The sequence below is a fragment of the Coturnix japonica genome, chromosome 8 (genome assembly GCF_001577835.2).
Source record: "Coturnix japonica isolate 7356 chromosome 8, Coturnix japonica 2.1, whole genome shotgun sequence".
Classification (NCBI taxonomy): Eukaryota; Metazoa; Chordata; class Aves; order Galliformes; family Phasianidae; genus Coturnix; species Coturnix japonica.
In genome coordinates, this window is record NC_029523.1 from 16,961,041 (window position 1) to 16,981,923 (window position 20,883).

Below are 20,883 nucleotides of genomic sequence, written 5' to 3' on the forward strand. Positions count from 1 at the left end.
AGCTTGAATTAGAGTTACTGGGAGCGCTCAGCCCCTACTGAATTATTTTACTGCCATCTTTTGCAGGAAATGGTGGTTAGGAACATCAGCAGAGCTCAGCAAGAAGCAGAAGATACCATAGGTTCTGTCTTTTTAAAACTTATCTGCTTAGAGAAGAGGAGGCAATTAGGCAGGTTATTAAAATGCAATTTAGAAATAGAAGCACTCGGTAAATGTGCCCGTGAAGGTGATTAAACTGAAGTGAGAACAACAATTATACTAAAATGCGGCAAACTACACTGTGGGCTTTTCTAATGTTATTAGAAGCACAAAGTGAGGGGTTGAAATACATGTTTCTCAGAGTCACCATGAAGTTGCCTGTGCTACATGTATGACACATTAATTTTTATACAATATGTTTTATTCCTTGAGTTGTTTTAGCCTTAAAACCACTCTAGAAATATCTCCTTACTGTCTATGAATGTGTTTGTGCAATTATAGATTTATTTCCTTTAAGTTAGTAATCTTTTTCACTGGCAGCCCTTCAAACTCACTTGGGACCTGGACTCCAGGAACAAATGAGGACATTCTTATACACCATTCGTGTTTTACAGGTCAGAAAATATATTTTTGCATTGCAGATGTCTTCTGCATTTTGCACAGATGATCTTTGTAATGGAATCGAGAAAGCAGGCAAGTTGACAGTTCCTTTATGTTTCCTTGCATAGAAACCTACAGAGCAGAATTAATTCTGGTATTTTGAGAGTCTGTATAGATAGGGCTGTGAACCAAACACACTCATGCTCACAATATTTTGTGTGTGTATGCCTGCATCTTTTGTTGTGTAACCGGACAGCTCTGTCTGCAGTGGATTTTGTAGATATTTACAACACTGGTGGCTGATAAAAATAATAGTTTCATTTCAGTGTTTCAGCTTTCTTTCAGAATCATGTATTGAAACTGTATTCATCTGATGAAAAGGTAAGTTAACTAGTTTTATACTTGTATGTGTATTCTCTTATGTGTTTGCACTTCCTTTCATTTCTAAATCGTACTTAAAGTATTATATACATTTGAGAGCAGTTTTATATGACCATGTCCAAACATTTACATAAATGCATGATTTAAACCATGCTTCTGTAATAGACTGGAAAGTGAGATTCCCTCACAGATCGGTGGAGAAAGAAGCCTGAGAAGTGACGACCCAATCGGCTTTGCATTTGTCTCAGCCAGACAAACACTTTTGTTTTTAATCTGAATATCGCCAAGAAATGCTGTCATCTCAGCATAAACAAAGGTAACAGTCATCAGAAGTCTTTTTAGAGTAGCATAGTGTAGAGTATAACTCTTCTAGAGAGAGGCCTGTCCCTTCACCTTCACTAAAAAATGGTTTCCATTATTGATTATAGGAAAGCAAATGAGTGCCTGCAAATTGAATCCATTTCTCTCCATTCCTCAGTCAGGGATTTCCATTCTCTGGTACCACATCCTGGAAACGTGAACTGGAAGCGAATGAATCTCCTGGCCTAATGCCCTTCAGATGGGTGCTGGTATGTGCTAAAGCAGGTTCAGACTCAACTGTGCATTTGTCATGAGTGGAGAGGATCTGCATGGTGATAGGGAGGGACAAGGAAGGTGCTGTATATAGGAAAATCTGGGGACAAAGCTTGGGAGCATAAGAAAACTCAGTCCAGCTGTGTATAGGTCTTCCAGCTCTGTCTGTCAGAGAGCTCCTTGTGACCTGGCAGAATTATGCTTTCTGGATGAATTCACCTCTGGACTGAAGACAAGCATAAAATATCTCACCCAAGAGATTAATAGAACCGTAAAGTTATGAACTACAGAAAATAGTGTACATAATGAAGGTGTCTCGTCAACCGTAACTTCAGCACTTCTTTACAATAATGAGCATAATAGAGTTTTTGTATTTTAAGGAGAAATGTTTCTTTTGGAAGACACCTTCTGCTGTGTGCAGTCCACTGTTATCTCTGCCTTATCTCTTTCCATTAACTGCTAAAAATAACATGCTATAGGGAAGCACGTCTTGAAGGTGTTGAGGTTTTATGATGAAAACTTGAATATGCTATGTAATGTGCTCTGAAATCAGCATTTCATAGCACTGATTTCACTTGCAAGTTATTTAAAATAAGTCACTTTTTCTCCCTAATGAAGATTTCTGCCTTATTTGATGATTAAATTGATAGCGTTTAAGGTTTCAGTTCAAAGTTTATGAACACATACAGCTCTTAATGTTTGGTTCTGCTGTGTTTCCCTCTTGATGCAAATTTCAGATCTTGCTTTGTTGTTTATTTTGTATATACAGACAGCGCACTGAAGCCGTCAGTACAGGCATGTCATTTTTGCTGCTCTGGCCAACAGGCTTCCTAGAGGCGTGGATTGTATCAACACAAGTTATTTTGGTAGCATTGTTTGCAGGAGTCCCTTCAACAAAATAAGCACTACCAGAAACAGGCTGTCTCTGCAGAGTAAGAGCAATGCTGGCAGAGCTCTAGCGTAGATGCTCTTTCTTTTAGTAAGATTCTTTTGATGCTGCTCACTGATTCATTTCTTTGGTGACATGGCTCTGTTTAGGCCAAGCTGCTGGGATGTGTCTTGTTGGGGAGGTTTGTGGCACGTTACACTTGTTCCTACATCAAGTCAACTAATTTGATCTAGGAAATGTATTTCTTTCCTTGCCTGCAAAATGACATGCTGGAACAACACTGTCATGTATTACATGCTTATTTGGTCCACTGGTTTTGCATGTAGTGGGCATTTAAAGTTTAGACCTTTCTGAAGGTGAACTTCAGTTCTAATATAATGATACGTACTTTGGCAAATGCTTTGATATTTACCAATGAAGAACACCACTAAGTATTAGCTGTTGCTGTTTGCTTTTTGTTTGTTGCTAGTTTTTTACTGCTTTCCCTGTCCAGGTTAGGGTTGTTGCTTAAGATACTGTGGCTAAAGTTGTGATGATTTTTTATTCCCCTGGTCTTTATAATGCAAGAGGAGCAATGAGCAGAATGATCCTTACGTTGTGACAGTGCACATTAGTATTTTGTACAGCTCTCCTGCATAGCCTCCCTCACACTTGTTCCCATCTTCTGCATTTGCTTTTATTGCTTATTTCTCTAAAGCTGCTGCTTGCCAGCAACAGGATTTGCAACACAGTGACCAGGGGAAGCCTTTTAGTGTTTCACATAGTCCTTGTCTAGAGATGTATAGTTGTATTTAAAAAAAAAAAGCTGCAGTGGGAAATGTTCCAGTTTTGTCCTGCACAAATTAACAACACACTGAATACTGGTAACATCTTCTGGTTTTGGCACTGTGTACAGTTTGATTAGGTGGAACGAGGGGAACATATCCTCACAGAAACCTTACCAAAGCTCTTCCCTTTGACTCACATCATGACTTGGATCATGCAGTGTGTTTGGATTATAACTAATAGGCTCTGGCTTGATCTGATGGCCAAAGTGAAGTCAGCAAATTCCTAACACCTTATATCCTGCTAAATATGCATTATTCCCTTTATCTTCTCAATACTTTAGGACGTATTTTGTGTCCTAAAAGCTATTGATGTTATCTCAATGGTTGTCTGTCTTGGTTGCGTAAAGAAGCTGACAGACTTAAATATCACTGTGGATCTCCTAAAGGAGATAGATCTGCTATGAGAAATGATTAAGATAACTTTCCTTGACTGTTAAGCAGGGTCCAGTCTTAATTTCTGTCTGAGCTAGATGCTTTGCTTTCAGTAGTAAAATGAAAATGCAGTTACTGTTAGATGTTATGGCTGTGCCACTGCTCTGTGTTGGTACAGTGTGAGCATGGCAAGACTGTAACTGGGCTTTAGCATACGAGTTAATGTTTGTCCTGTACAGAAATGTCTACCGCCTTTTTAATAGATGAGTCTAGCCCTTGTGTACTGTGTCTAGGAGTGACCTACAATAGACATCAAGGGAACAGTTCAGAAAAGCATCAAAAATGTACTGTGGCATTTTCCTATGGAATCCTGCTTGTAACCTTACCCTGATGTGAAATCTGAGGGTGTTTCCTGTGTTCAGATGGGCTTCTTGGGTGAAGGTCTCTGTTGTGCTGTACTACCACAAGTTTCTTTGCAAGCCTTTGAAGAGCAGCCTTGCAAAACCAGTTGTGGAGCTCCAGGTGGACTCATCACCCGGTTCTTGTCTACTTGCTTCAGAAAACTTGACACTCTGACACCCATTAAGGCTCTGAGTGGAAGGTTGTCTTTGATTTTGTAGCAGGGTTTTGTTAGCTGGGCATCTGGCAACTCTTGTGACAAATAACAATGATAAGTTTTCCCCCCCCATTCTTAGTTTCTTTATCAATGGATCTCAATTCCAGCTGTGTGTGGTATGGCGTAACAGCCATGGCTCTTCAAGATGAAAGAACAGCTGCTCAGATGAAAGCCAGCATAAAAAGCTGTGGTGTGCTGCAAGTTCAAAGGTAAAGTAACACAGATCTTAAAACTGCTCCAGCGAGTAAACACTGCTTTACAACAATTTTTAGTATGTAAAATGATGCATAATGAAGATCGTGAATGAATCAGATTACAGTGATGAGTGTGGCAGCATAAACTAGGGAACGGCAGCAGCTTCTGGTTGCGCTACTTACCCTTGGTATGGCAGCGTATTTTGTTTATCATAAAGCTGTTTATCACTAGGCCACAAAACCTCACTTCATGCTGAAAGGTAGCAGGATGTGCTGTAGTTCAATATATTGCTTTGTACAAAGTACTCCTGTATTTTTATATAACTGGAATTGAAGCATTTTAAAAAGTTGACCAATTTCTTTGTCTTCCTGTAAATTCCTGTAATTTTGGACTGGATTTGCTTTCCCTGTAAGTCTGTGTGGTCAATCCATTTTAAAACATCTGCTGTCTTCTTAGCTTCATCAGGGTCCTTTTTAACAGTAAGCTTTTATGTCTGTGGGTGTGACTTAGGAAATACACCTTCATGCTTTCTGTAACCGATGCTGAACTGACACAGGAAGCTGATGAGACACAGTTTGGGGTATTTTGTTTTTTAAGGAGACTGGAAATGTACAGAGAGTAATTATTTACAAAACCTGAAGAAGGAATATTTACAACCAGTAGCTTTACTCTCTTGGAAGTTTGGTGATCTAATATCAGTTTTTCCTATTTTTCTGATTCTTAATACTTCATCTGATCTATTTGGCACTGACCAGCCTTTCAGGCAGGACACAAGCACATGGAGCACAGCACCATCTCGCAAGTCCCTCTGAATGCTGTAAGTAGATCACTGTGATCTATTTTAAAATGGTCTATTCTTAACACTAACATCACAGTCTAAAGATCTAGCATGGAGGTCCTGCAGCCCTCAGTTGATGGAAAAGCTAAAAGCTTACTTTAAGATAAGATCTTTTTATTATATCACTAATAAAATAGCAGAAGGGTTGTGGCATCATAGCACCTACTGTGATCTGCACCATCTCCTGCAGTCATAATTAGGAATGATCTGTAAATCAATTTGACAGAGTTCATCAATTCAAGTAATACATGTTGGATACATGCCCCAGTACACATGCTGAAAGGGATGTGCAAATGACTATCAGTTCAAAACCCATCCTGTTCCTCATAGAACTTTGTGAAATGAAGTGGAAGGGATAAAACATAATCACTGAATGAGGGAGAGTTAGAGATCAGCTGGCAAGAGATAGATGGGTTACAAGTAATTGGCAGAAGCAGAGAGATTTGTATTAATTTTGTGTGGTGAATGATGTATACCAGGAGGAGCACTAAAAGAAAAGTTCCAAGGTAAAATAGGTTTTGCTTTGTTTCTTACCTTGTGATAGTGGGGAGTGCTGCAGCAAAAAAGGGAGCTGTTGGAGACGGTCCAGAGAAGGGCCACAAAGATGGTCAGAGGGCTGGAGCACCTCCCCTACAAAGACAGGCTGAGGCAGCTGGGTTTGTTCAGCCTGGTGAAGGCTGGGGGTGACCTCATTGCAGCCTTTCAGTACCTAAAGGGAGCCTACAAACAGGAGGGGAGTCAACTCTTTGAAAGGGTAGATAATGGCAGGACAAGGGGAAATGGTTCTAAGTTGAAGGAGGGAAGATTTAGGTTGGATATGAGGGGGAATTTGTTTACTATGAGAGTGCTGAGGTGCTGGAACAGCCTGCCCAGAGAGGTTATGGATGCCCCATCCCTGGAGGTGCTCAAGGCCAGGTTGGATGGGGCTCTGGCCAGCCTGGTCTAGTATTGAATGTGGAGGTTGGTGGCCCTGCCTGTGACAGGGGGGTTGCAGATTCATGGTCCTTGAGGTCCCTTCTAACCCAGGCCATTCTATGAAGGAGAGTGGTTCTCTTATGTCTACACAGCATGACAGGGGCAACACTGTTCTACCTCTGACGAGGTGCGTTACTGCAATTTGTCCCTATGGAACTGGGGCATTTGTTGGGCAGCTGCAACTGTTTCTATGACTTTTAGGAAAGAGGAAGTCATAACAAGTCATAACTCAGTATCATTTAAACTCAGTTTGGTCCCAATTCCACGTGTTGCCTCTGAGGTTGAGCTCATTGGATTTAGAGGCTTCAATACCTCTGTTGTTTCTTTACTGTTTGTCCAGTGAGAGACACCTTTGTCACTATGTTTCATGCAATAATTTCTTCAAAATAAACAACCAGAGAAGTTGGAGATTTTGTATTGTGAGGCAAAAGGAAAAATAGTAGCATAAATGAAATTTTCTTTATTCACAAGCCAAGTGTAACCCAGTAAGACACAGTGTGAGCTCCCACATACAGAACTAGCATTGTTTACTCCTTGTGTTTGCCAGGCTTGCGGATGTCACACAGATACTGCCAGGTGGAACTTTGCTGCTCTTGAGGAGACCATTTCATGGAGATCTTTCCACATCCCAGCTTCAGTGCAGTCCAGGATCTCTGAGATTGGTGGCCGTCTTGGAGCAGCGGAAGGCATGGATTATACAGGTGCGATGTTCCCATCTTTTTGGCTGGTACTGCAGAACACTGTAGAGCAGTTTCCTGGTATTAGAAATCTGGTCGTGTTGTTGCCAGCTGTTGTTACAAACTGCTGTTGCCTGGTCTGCAGGTTGCTGCCTCAGGAAGGATATTCCTTCAGCCTCCTGCAGGACCACAACAGGCAAAACAAAACACATCCCCTCAGCTGTAGTTGGTCTCTTCTGCAGTGAAAACACAGTGCTGTCAACTGATTTCTTTGGGATGAACTCTGCCTTCCGTCCGCCAACCTCTGGATTAAAACAGAGCAGTCTGACAGCACGGCAGCACATTCACATTAATATCAAACAGAATTTTCACTACCGTTTTCATATTAACATGAGATGCCAGAATGTAAAGTTATCTAGATCTGCACATGGGACACTTCTTGCTGTTAAAGGCTTTGGGCTGGAATGGAGCCCAAAGTTCTTAAAAGAAATGCAACAACTCCAGATCAAATATTAATCACATGCTATATAGAATCGTATTTTTCAAACAAATTTCATAAATAAAAAGCTAGGCCTTTCAAACCATCAGCAATATTCATTTTGGATTTGAAAGATTATGAAAGATCAACAACCACAGAACTGTGAATTAGAAAAATACTGGCCTAGGTTGCATAAAAACCTCCATTAAATAAATACTGTCAATTTTCACTATGAAAATTCAGCGGTGTCATACTTTAAAAAACCATAATGAATTCCCCATCCCCTTAATGATACCAAGTTGCTTTTCACAAATCACACACACAGTCAGATGGGCCCAAGAGGCGATACAGTGGATTAACACACAGTTCAACAGAAAGTACTCTCAATACACTCCTCCATCGTAACTTCCTGACTTGCTGCAGTTATCAGCTGCAAATCCTTTTGCTGTCAGTTGCCTTTCTGTCCCAGCAGGTCCAACACCCTGATGGCTGATACAGTCGGTGATTGTGGTTGCAGTCTTGTGCATTCATCCCTCAGACGGCCGCTTTAATCTCGGGCTGATTTACAGTAAGTGGCTCTGGTTTCCAGTCTGGTTGGAAGAAGTGAATATTGAATGTCCGCGCCCAGTTCTCAAACACTCGTTTCTCTGTGATGAAGCGATGATGGCTGCCCTTCCGTCCCCGCTCATGTGAAATGTACATTGTGCATTCGTCGGGTCCCAGAGGTTCATAATAATGATAAGGTACTGAAAGATGATTAGGATCCCTGCAGGAGAAAAAAAAAACAAGACTCATGGAAGCCCCAGATGTTCTATTTTACTGATTGAAAAGATGGTATCTTTAATAAGCTGATGGGCTCAAATCCACTTTTACTCCCAGTTAAACCACATTTCAGGTATCTGCATTTTTCCTGAATATTTAACACATCAGAATGTGGCAAAGGTGTTTTTTTTTTGGCTCATTCCTTTAATCTCCTCCTCTCCATTCAATAAAGGACAGCAGTAGCTCAGAAATAAGGGAGAGCGCTGCAGGGCTGTGCTGAAATTTGAAGCAAACTGCTTAAGAGATTTATATCTAGATAGTGATTGGTAAAAAGCTCTGCAGAGATATTTACTGGAATGGGGAAAGAAAGGGAAAAGAAAGATAGAGGGGCGGTGGTTATCTGTGCCACAGCAGCTCAGCTGAACACTCCCAGCACAGTACACACAGGTGTGAGCACACAACTGCAGTGAACAGGTCTGCACACCAGGTCAGCAGTACGACCCGCTGCTGCTGGCTTTATAATCAAAGATCTGATGCGGGAGTGTTTGGTGTTTTAAAATGGCAACTTTCCCATATGTGTGTGAGCTGAAACTTCAGGCCATTCACACTGACCTTGTGAGCCCATCAGCATTAACCAGCACTTACTGGTGACACATAGGATGTGCCAAAGACTCATCAAATATTTAGGATAAAGATCTCAGTGTTTTAATGTTGCATTCTGTAACAGACACATGTATTGTGTTCATAATATAGTAAAGCCACAGTGGTTCACTCTCCTTTTATTCTCTGCGTTAAACTATACCCATTATGTTGTTTTGCTCTGAGCACAGAATGACAAGAGCTCATACAGCTGTCTCTGTCCTGAATTCAAGGAGAAAACTGTCCCAGACTGAATAACCCGATTGTACAGTGCTCTATAGTTAATACCAACATCCTATTTTGTCGTGGCAGAAAAAGCAGCAGAAAGTTGATTGATTGAAATACTGCCATTTAGTAAAGCCTTGGAACTGCTCTATATGAAAACCTGAGCTGGGTAAGGACTGCACGACAGAGCAAGAAATCTCACGCAGATTCAGGGCTGTCAGCTCTAATATTGAGTTGATTATTTTCATTTTGAAGAGCTAATATTTAAGCTCAAATTCAATTGAATGCATCCACAATCTGTCACTATTCTGTCTCGGTCATTATTTTTACTGTGTAATTCTGTCACCTACGCAATTCTCTAATTCTTCTTATTTTACCATTATCCATATTGTGTACACAGAGGTAACGTATGATATTACCGCTGCTTTCCATTTGTACCATAGACTAACGTTTTAATTCAATCAGCCCAGCTTCCCAGTAACACAACAGGGTGATCAATCTTAGCACACCACAATAACAATAATATTGCATTTCTAGAATAAGATGGATTCTAAATGTACAATATATGATTCTCACCGGAATACATAAGAGAGTAAAAAGAAATCTTTTAATTTCACACCTACAGATATAAAAAAATACAGGTGTATTTTTAATGTAAAAAATACCCTTTCCTGTGCGTTCTTTTTAGGTACAACTATTAGATCTCCATCTTCAATTACGTTTTCCTATACTTTTTTATTTTAATAAATTGGGCCTTTATTACAATCTCTAAAATGAATCATTTGTATAATTACTGAAAATGTAACAGGATACATTTATATTTTCCTACAACTACTGAACACTCGGACACCTGCCTCTCATTTCGACTACTTTTCTTCACTCTAGATGGATTTTACTCCTGTGTTCTCAAGGGTAAACCTGCATTGCTTGGTGGAAATTTACTGCTTTAAAATTATAATTAGTAAAGTTGAAATCTTATCAGTCTCTGAATAAATGCAGTCACAGAGGAACTGAGTGAACTGCTCAGGCCCAGTACTGCACCATGATCAGCTGTGCTGATGTGGTTAGCATCCTCCTGCCTTGTCTTCTCCTGAAGTTTTGAGGCTTTGAGTCCAAATGTGTTTTAGGTTTAGGAACACCAAAAGGCAGTTGGATACCTCCTGCTTTTTGTCTGAAGTCTTTTTCCTTCTGTGTCGGTTCTGGATTCCCCCTGACGTCATGCTGGTAAGGTTTGGATTGGAATTTTGGCCTGAGTAACAACAGTGTAACTGAAATTAACTGTACTGTGTTATCTTCTAACTCTGCAATTAGCTTGTGTCACCAGCAAATGAAATGCATGAGTAATTTCTATGCGGAAATTGCTTGCCACCTCATTTATTAACATTAAAACAGATGCTGTTTTATCACTGACTGATACTGGACATTAATCAGTATTTTGTCAGGCTTCGCATGCATATTAATATCACAGCTGGGAGGAATCTAGGGAAGATCCTTTGTAAAATATACTCTACTTCCTGCCTAATCGCCTGCCAGCGCAGCAACAGCGTAAGTGCTTGTACCCAATGTCAGTCATCCACTGTTTGCCACTTCAGTGCACATTTTCCCACAGATGGTATCCACCCACAGAGAAAGCTGAAAATACAGCAAGCAGTGTTTGCCTCAAAGGAAACGAGACAGAAAAACATGGCCATCCCATCCCATCCTCTGGTCAGCCTCTCCCTTTACAAACAGGGCTGTTATGGAGCAACCTGCTGAAACTACAGGTGCTCAACTTGCTTTGTCAAATAATTGATACTTTGAAGGGTGAATAAAATGTCATTAATGTGCTGAGTGATGGGCAACATTCTGTGCCAGGATTCCTATGTTTTCAGGATAATTTTTTTGCCTTCTATTCCCAGGAGCTCAGTTCCCTGGCATGTGTTCTAAGCTCAGTTTTCAAAGCTACGTAAGCGTTTTGTTATGAAGTTAGTAAGGTAATGAAGTGAGATTTGGGTATAAGGAACGAAAGGGCACAGCTATCTCCCATGCAGTTTATATAACCATCTACGTGCATCGAGTCCTCCGTACACCCAGCAAATGTAAGTAGTAACAACTGCTTCCTTGCAGTTGATTTAAAGCGACTGAAAGAGGAGAGAAGAGGTAAAAAAAAAAAAGAAAGACACACAAAAAAACCCCCACACTAGATTTAAAAGTGGTGCCCAAAGGAATAAATTAAAGGATTTCAAATGCCAATTTTCAGGCAAATTATCGCAGATGGGAAATGGCCTGGCAGTCAAATGAGGATTCTTCATACGAAAATGATCTGACTCCATAATTGGAGCAAAAATTATTCATATCAGTTAAAATAAGGCTCAGAATTAAGCTTTAAGTTTCTTTGAGTTCCAGAATGCCCATGAAGGGGGGGAGGGAGGGAAAGAAGCTAAAGGGATCTCTTCAACATCTTAAATTTTCCTTGCATGTGTGAGAACGTAGAGATACCTGTAAGAAACCAACCTTTCACTGCTGCGTAGAATCCAACAGACAGGAATGGTGTTACTACAGACTGCATTAAGCTTTCTCTATCCTTTACAGGTGCTGCTGAGCAGCCACAAAGAAAAGCAGCAGCACTGCAGCTCCTGCAGGAGTTGTGTTGCTATCTGTGCTCTGCGATCTGGCTGCTGGTGTAGGGAAGCAAGAGGAAAATCCTCGATTTCCATCCCAGGCAGAAGTGAGTCCTTGCGTGTGTTTGTGTGTCAGACTGCTTAGGGCTCCTCAGAGAGGGCACTGCTTCCTACCTGGGCTGCCAGCTTTCTAGGCTAGGCTCAGCCTGGATCACTGGACACTAACAAGTACAGCAAGATGACTTGTTTTGTGACAGGAAAAGGAGAGATGCACACTCTCTCTAAAAAGCTTTCTAATGTGCATGCAAGCACAGGCTTTCATCTTATTCCAGAATGTGCAAGACAGACATATCTAACAGCATGAAAGCAATATCAAAGCCATTAACCCTTAGCACAGCAGAAATCTGAAGCCAAGCAAAAGGCGTTCAGTATTACATACAGCTTTGCTTTGTGCTATCAGAAATTTATAATAATCAGGTCGCCAATTCCAGTTAAACTATAAAATCAATGTCCAGTGAAAGTAAATAGAAATGAATCCAAAACATGTTGTTGCAATTAATAGTGGCAAATCTTTTTAGTCAGTAGTGCACACTGCTTCACTGGACTATTTTTCCTGCATGGGTAGGAAGCAATTTGGTTAATGATCTTAAGCTAATAATTCGTAGCAAAATCTACTGTATAATGTTCATGATACCTTTGAGGTGTCCTTCATGTTACAGATGCGGTACTAATTCAGTTCCATGACAGTGATCACCCACACTGATTACTGACTCTACAGATTAATACTTAACAAATAAGGAATATCTGCTGGAGTTGTACATTTGGTGATAGTCAATTTGAATAGTATTAAGAATGTTTATATATATATTTTTTAAACCTTAATGACTCCTTGGCTGCACAGCAAGTAAAACAGAGTTGTACCTGTACCACTTGATGTATACATGACAGGTAGGGTGGGATGCGTTGGGAGGACAGTTGGACTTGGATGATCCTGTAGGTCCTTTCCAACCTTGTGATTCTGTGTCCAGCTTCTTGTCAAGACAAGACCCCAAAACCTGTCCATCTCCACTGGATTTTTATATGAGAAGGACAGACCAGCCACTTACAGTGATGACAGGGACATAACCATTTCAGAACAGGAACTGAAGAAATGTGTCTTTGCCAACTGAAATGACAAGGGAACGAAATGCTGTGCTAGGGAAGGTATTTATGTTGCCTGAAATATCTGATCTAGTTTGTTGTTTTCCTTGGAGAATTCGTGATGAAATCTGGCAGTACATCACAGCATTTATCACTGGGGTTTTGTTATAATTTGTAAAAATTCTCACAAAGTGGGATTTAATGTTGACATTTTATACTGTAATTTCTTCAGGGATTTTTACTGCTTTGTGCTCAGGATAAATGCAGATTTCTAAATATCCTTTTTAGCGCTCACAAGAAAGTCAAAGCAGCCCTATTCTCCGTGACAGATGAGCCAACCTGTCACTGCAGCGTTCTCCCCATGCCCCTGAAATGGATCTTGTATTGGTCAAGGAACCAGACTTCAGTCATGTCACTAAATTTGCAACAGAAAATACAGGTAAGTTGCTCTTACTGAGAGGGATTCAGGAGTGGGGAACACAAGCTGTTACTTTATAAACCAACATCAAAATGTCACGCAGCTTCCACTGAGAGAATGTGTGTGCTGTTTCTACCTGGTGTACCCCACACCCTGCAGGACCAAAGTGTGTGAATAGAGGACCGACTGTATCTAGTGTGCAGATCCAAATCCTGTGGGGTTTTTGGTGGGGATCATTTAGGTTATTTAGGAAACCAGTCTACTGGAAGACTGGTATTTATGTGAGAGCGATATTACAATCTTAACTTCAGTAGCATAGGAAGTTAATTCAGAACCTAGTCACTGTAGGAACTGCTTTTCTCTATTAATTGTGGGGGCAACCTTTAAAAGCAAATTCAAAATAATACTTTATAGCGCTTCCTTTTTTTCAGATTAATTTCATGCCAATTACTGCATTACTTGTAGCTGATAAATATTCAGGGACTAAAAGAAACCAAGAACATAGATTAATTCTCCCACACTACAAACAAAAATTTTTAATATTTTATATGACATAATTAAATGCTGTTTGTTGCTTTCAGAATCAGATCTTGGGACATGTTAATTAATTGCTTTAGGAGGATGGAAGACGTTTCAGAGAGAAAATTCAAGATTCAGATATTTATCCATAATGTTCAACCTCATTGGCTAATAATGGTTCCAAAATAAATCCTACCTGCAGAAATCCGGTGGCACCATGCCATAAACATTTATCCTGTCACACAGCTCTAATGCGATAGTCATTGTGAACCAGCCCGTGCTAAGCCAAGTGTTGGATATCTTCCTGAAAGCAAAAACATAATTAAGTTTCTAGTCTGACAAATAATTCTTTTAATATCTGAAACAATTTCTAGGCATTTTTTTTTCATTTCTCAGAAAGGTTATGAATTAGTTTTATTTTTATGAGCGGTTATGAAAATTGAGCAACCACGATAATGACTTTGCTCATCTTTTAACAACTTTTACTTATGTCTTCTGTCAGTCAACTAATCTATGCAGAAACTACCCTGTCGGTAATTAATTTTGGACACAGCAGTGTTTAACATTTAGCTGACCTTTTGGTAAGTTTACCTTAAGTGAGTGAAACTTCATGTCCTGTATATGCACATACTCCTGCTAGTAACGTGCTGGATAAACACCACAGGTTGGATGTGGCCCTGGCCAGCCTGTTCTAGTATTGAATGGGGAGGCTGGTGGCCCTGCCTGCAGCCAGCAGGTTGCAGATTCATGGTCCTTGAGGTCCCTTCCAACCCAGGCCATTCTGTGATTTCGTGACCCAAACAATTGCTTTCCTGCCTCTGGCTCACAAGGTAATTTAGGAACATGCTCCGTCTTAGAGTGGTCCATGCCCAACACCTTGCATCCAAAACAAGCAATTGTAGTCAGACCAGGACCTGGGTTCTGCAAACATCAGGAAAGGAAGCGGGGCTTCCTGCTGGGTTACTTTCCTTTTTGCTTATACACACACTTAGTTTGCAATTCAGTATTTGCAGTAAGTGGGAGAAGAACTGATTTCAAATAAACAAGCATAGAAGCCAAACAATGAAATAAAGATTTAAAAACTTATTCAAGTCGTGCTTTGGCCTCTTTAAATACCATGTCTGCAGGACAGCACTGTAGAAACAGGGTTACAATGCTTTGCCTTTTCATGAAAGATCTGAACAAAACTCTAACAAAAGAATCCTGTTTTTATACCTAATCAGCTGTAATGAAAGAATATGAAGAACTGTCATGTGCTTATTAGGGAAAATTATCAGATATTCTTTTATTCTATGAACTAACACACTGTGCTGATAATTCTGTAGTGCACACTAAATTACAATTAAAGGCCTTTCTGCTCCACCAAAATCTCATTTATAATCTCTATGGAAATACTCTTCCTGCAGTTATTTCATTTATGCTTCCTTTATCTAATTACTATAATATTGGTTCTGAATCATATTTTCTTAATGTACCCTTATTCAATTATAAAGTTATTTTCAAGTACAGTTACTTTATAATACCAAGTACACTGCTCTGTAGCCTTTGTCATTCACCATACTATTTAACTGACAGCGTTTTCTGAAGGTTTCCTTTCATTTCAGAATCAGCTATTATTGTAAATAACAATGCATTCAATTACCTTTTTCCTCATCATTTCCAAGACAGAAAGGAATGGTTTGATTACTGCAGCCTTGCAGTCACACTTCTCTCCCTATTTTTTGCAGGCAATAATATTGAGAGCTCAGCAGAAACCTCCCAGGGAATGGCATCATTCCGGGCTGTACAATGCACTGCTCTTGCCCCCACAGCTACATCAATGTTCTTCCCTTACAATGTCTACCTGTGTTTCTTTTCATCTTTCCTCTCATTTTTCCATGCTGCCTATTCATTTATTTTCACCTCCTGTTTCAATCTTTTAGTCCTTCATGTGTGCTCATGTGCCCTACAGAGCGCTGGTTCCCGCAAAGCCTGCAGCTGCTTAAATGCAATAGAACCTGTAAACCAACGAGGCTGCGTTCTGCTAGGATCCATGTGCCATGGATTCATGCTGGGAGTTCAGGGGGGCTATGATTGAGCCCACTACAAACCTGTCTCAGAGTCCTTGAGCCCTTCAAGAGCCAAGATGAGGCCTGGTGGTTGTGCAGAAAAAGAAATGCTTTCATCCCATGCATGGCTGTTGGCTTCCAGCTTCATATGGGTAATCTGGAGTTAGAAAGCAGCAGTTTGCCTCTTATTGCACTGCAGCTGTCAGGAAAGAAATGGACCCCTAGGTCCTCATGGCAGGACTGGCCAGACTGAAAGACTGGAGGTGAGCTGGTCCTCAGAAATGGGCATTTCAAATGGTCCTACACTGAAAAGAGTAATCTCTCTCTACTACAGCTCTTCGAACTGTCCTGCTGTTGTCAACACTGGGCATACTAATAATCCTTTGCACTTTTCCTGAAAGGGCTGAATGTTTATTTAACTAATAACAGATTATAACCTCCTTGCTTTGCACCATTCTGAATGAACAAATCTGGAAAAGATTGTACCACTGCTGAGCTGGCAGGGTACTCTCCTTGTTATCCTTTCCTCTCTTTCTGGCAGAAGCGGAGTCTGGCAGAGAATCAAAAGCACTGTTCTGAGGATGAAGAGGAAAGGACTTTTAATGATCAGAAACTGAACGAGTTACTGTGTGTGCTGGTGTTAATGCGAGTCAGTCAAATAGTTTGATCCATGGTAACTGAACTCTCAAAGAAAGGCAGACAGGGTATGACGGACACCAAGGTAAGATGCAGTCACCATCAGCTACTGGGATACAAGAACTTCCATGCCACTGGCTTTGCCCAAAAGACAAATCTGGTGCTCAAGTCTTCTATTTCACTATGAATTACTGTGCAATGAAGCCACCTCTTAATCTGAACCTCAGTAGAGACCCTGTTCAATTTTTTACAGCTACATTTTTAATATATAAAAAATAGGAGTTCATTAAAAGTAAATGTGTTTCTCTCTAGGAAGTCTTTGGCTTAAATGCCCATTTTTCAAACCTTATATGTGAAAATGCTCGAGTCCTGCAGTGGGTCACCGATTAAAATGTTGATTTGAAGATCAGCCTACAAGTCATAAACAGTCTCATAAAGATCTAACTATCCTAACTTCCCTTTTCCCAGTTGGAACTGTAAGGTGAATGCTTCTGAAGCGCTTAATGTATGACTAATGTTTGTTTGTTTTACAAGAAGCCTTACAGCTGCAGTGCTCCAAGAATGCTTAAATTCAATAAGCAGCTATTTTAAGTCACAGGATGGTGGCATTTCCTCTGTAAGGAAACATAACCAGTTCATTCCGATTTCTCAGAATCAGTAAAGTAACTTTCAGGTATATAACCTCAAAAGTGAGATTTAAACAGCTCCTACATACTTGGCTGTATAAATAGTACAGCCAGATGCTGGCATTCTAAATTGATGAGGCAATACTCCATACAAATTATTTAGAGGCATACTTTTAACTTACATTGCAAGTGATGCTATTTGGTGTGTTATACCGTATCACAACTCATGCAGCGGAGGGTTTAATGGCCGTGATGGTCCCTCTGAGCAGACCTCAAATTGGTACATATAAACTACATTATTTTACTACTGTATGACTTCCCCCAAATGCATCCCCGTAAATTTTCTCACCTGTCTTTCCCAGTTTCCCGTTTAAAAAGATCATCAAATTGAAGCATCTTGTGGCGAGAAATCATGTATGCTTTTAATTGAGGCAGTATCTGATTCATCAGCTGCAGGTTGTTGTACACCAGGCCTTTACCGTCTCTCCTCATGTAGCTGCTGGGACCCCAGAAGATGAACACAGCACCGTGGCTCATGTTTAAGAGTTCGTTGCGATTTCGCAAAATCCTCTGAATACTGGAGTGTGCAATGACTCGAAGGCTCGTTTTGTTCCCAACATCCTGTCCATAACCCCGAGTAGGTGCATCATTCATTCGTATTACACACTCCGTCTCGTCGATTCTGTCGCCTTGTTTACTTCCCAGAAGGTGTCCAGAACTGGTTACCAACGCGCAGCTCTTGCAGTGCATCTTTAAAGGCTGCAAAAGGCAAACACATATCAAAATTAGCTGTGAACACTTCCCCACGTGCCAGGTGTAACTCACATTTTACACATACACTGCATATTTTACAGCAAATAACTCAGGATTTTGCATCAATCTCTCTCAGCATTCTTCCCAAGTAACTGGGGATGTATTACCTATTCCATTTATAGATGGGGAAAATGTGTGTAGCCCTTAAAGTTGCTCCATGGAGTTGAATCCGTGGTTTAAATCCTCCTTCCCAGTGCGGTTTAGTAACGTTCCCATTCAGTACTCACACCAGCTCCTGTACCATTCACAGCTGCACAGTGTTGTTCTTCTGCTTGTTATGAAAGAGTTATAACTGGAGTATTTTTGATTCCTCCTCTTCCAATTTCTGCAGGAGCTAATCATTTTTTAAGTCTCCATAAGCACAAGCATGAATAGCTTTTCAACCCTGGGGTCAGGACATTTTGCACAGGGAAGACAATTATATCATGGTCTAATCCTTCCACGCCGTTTCCAAGACAGTGCCAGGACCATGGCAGTGCTCTCAGCCTCTGCTGTGGTTCAACAGTCATTAACATCTGCCTATCTTTTACATGACAGCGAATGAGAGCACTGAACTTCTTCTAGCTTGCCATGCTTAAAAGTAACGCAATAAAAATAGGCTGTGCCTTTTCAGTCAGTGCCTGACCTAATAGGGGAGGAGGAGGCAGTCAGAGCTGCTGTCCTGACATGGCACGCTGGCCTTCTTTTTAAATTAAACCAAAAAGTAACAATTATACCATGTGTGCGATGACAGAAGCAGTAAGTTTTGTGTCTCCATCTTGCCCAAAAAAACAAAAGTCCTTTTTCTCTCATGTATGTGGGCTGCCATCGAGAGCTAATGATATGAGTAGCAATGTTTGTGCTTTTGTACTCAAGGTTCCTAATAAGGTATTCACATGTATTTTCCTTTAAGCTTTCTTCTGGCACTTTGATGAATTACCTAGCAAAAGGCTGTAAGGTGAACGAGCTTCTCCACCATCATGCTTGGGAAAGCAAGATGAAGTGCTAATGAGGTTAAAGGAAATGTAGTCAGCACCGATGTTAACTCACACGGGTTCCAATACCCAAGCTGCAAGACATTTTCACCTACAACAATCTCTGCTGGTTTCTGGCCTACTGAGCTACAAGTATTTATTTCTTTTAAATGCCTGCCAGAGGATCCATCACCTGTGAGGAAACAAGGGCAACCCATCAGTGGGGCAGGGAGGAAATGTCATCATCTGCCAGGTGATCCACATTAATACTCCCACAACATCTGTCCTGTAGCTTGCTAGAAAATGGGTCCCTTTGGAAAAAAAATCTTCTGACTGAAACACTGAGATCTTACTCAACTGATGCTTCAGTGATGAGTGGGGGCCGAGCAGCTGTACCCACCACAGTCCAATCACTGATGCTCACCTCAGAGTCTTTCTGCACAGATCTACAAATCTCACACCTAAAACCGTCAGAGGAATTCACAGCCAACAGCCCCAACATTCTCACACCAGCTGTTTCTAATGCCTTGACAATATTGAAAGCAAGGGGAAAAAAAAACCTACTGCTGTAGTACTAGCTGGTCGGGAGGCAGTGGTTGCACCAGAAATGTCATCTACTTAAGCAATAATAATGGAGGCACAAAGCGTTTCTTTGGGATTGATGACCAGCTAGGAAAAGTTGATGGCCTGAGAATAACCAGGGGCCATTAAGCCAGAAGAACATTAAGTTCACAGAAAGCTTTCTGCTAATGTAATTATTACAGTGATATGTGGGGAAAAAAGCAAACTAAAAAAAGCAAACCCGTGACATACAAGTTATATTTTAGGTAGGCAATGCAACCCGTAATCCATTTGTCTTGCTTCAAAAAGGCACGGGGTGAGAGGCAGGTGAATTCTATGGTACCTGTGTGCACCCAGTGAAGCTGGCAGAAGGGTTGACCCAGGAAAGGGAAGGGAGCAGGAAAACCTGCCTGGTGCTGGGACACCCACATTGGCACGATGGTGGACATAACAAATGTGCACAACCTGGCACACTGTAAGTACCACCAGCAGCTGTCACTGCCACGCGTTACAGCCCAGGAACTACTGCTGCTATATCAACGTCTTCTGGTTTGTTAATAACAGACCAACAAGCAAATGGCAATGAAAAAGCATTGCCACGGTTGTTCCTGTATTTTCCAATTTAAGCAATCTCTGCTCTGTTATTGACTTCAAAATCTATGTCATCCAATGACAGAAAGATGTTATTTTCAGACACTTCATTGCTAAAAAAAATAAAAAAAAAAAATCAATAGAATGTTATTACTGATTCAAACTATGTTACTCTTAGATAAAATTTTCTTTGTGATGAAATAAAATGCTTTCTTCATTATTATTTTTTCATTTCTGCTTATCCTGGTCCTTTGATTTTAAAGCCAAGATTTGAGAGGACAAGACAATTCCCCCCAGTAAAACCAGCAGCACTGGAAAGCAGGAGGCTTCTTTCTGCTGAGCACTTAATGACCTACTTTTGACAACCCCGGGTTCAGATCACTCCATTATCGGGAGTATAAAACTTTATCTTTCTATAAATAAATAACAAAAATGCATATTTCATCCTAGCAATGATGATGTGGCCAAAAAAAGCCCCAAACAGTGAAGAACACTTTGTTACTGAGCTTGGCAGACAATGAGCACCTGTTAGTTCATTAACACCACCATTCCTAATGGATAATGCCGGACACAGTACAGATGAATTCCAAACGTATTGGGGGAAGGCAAGAAGCAAAGCAGACAGAAAAAATGCTGTAGAATATCCAAATTCCTTTTGGATATCTGCTCTTTAACCACATGTCTGAGACCAAAAGTGCAAAATGCCAACAATCCTGTAAAAATAATGCCAGTTCCCCAATATTTACTGCTTTGTAATATATAAATGTAGGAACAGGGCATGTGAAAAGAGCTAAAAATGAAACGAATGTATAAGCACAAAGAGTTTGCTTTAGTACTTTCAAGCCCCATGCACACAACATACAGCAATGATGCCCTCAAATCAGTTTTTTCTGAACAGTGAAAATGAGCCCGGTGCATACTGGGACATTCTGAGTAATACTTCAGCATATGA

General features: G+C 40.6%; 1 protein-coding gene across 3 annotated transcripts in view; it reads right to left on the minus strand.

Moving 5' to 3' along the window:
• Positions 1-6,644: 6,644 nt before the first annotated feature.
• ST6GALNAC5 (ST6 N-acetylgalactosaminide alpha-2,6-sialyltransferase 5) overlaps positions 6,645-20,883 on the minus strand; it is a 61,336-nt gene continuing 47,097 nt past the window's right edge. Inside the window, exons 3-6 of one of the 3 annotated variants that reach the window (XR_001556911.2) lie at positions 17,363-17,772; positions 13,900-14,007; positions 12,548-12,791; positions 8,055-8,166 (exon numbers count right to left, since the gene is read on the minus strand). Coding sequence is in view for 2 of the 3 variants with exons in the window: in XM_015870355.2 (XP_015725841.1) it covers positions 7,935-8,166; positions 13,900-14,007; positions 17,363-17,772 (750 nt within the window). In the remaining variant the exon portion in view is untranslated. Of the gene's footprint in view, positions 8,167-12,547; positions 12,792-13,899; positions 14,008-17,362; positions 17,773-20,883 lie in introns of all 3 variants that reach the window. The other 2 variants (XM_015870355.2, XM_015870356.2) reach the window with 2 other exon arrangements.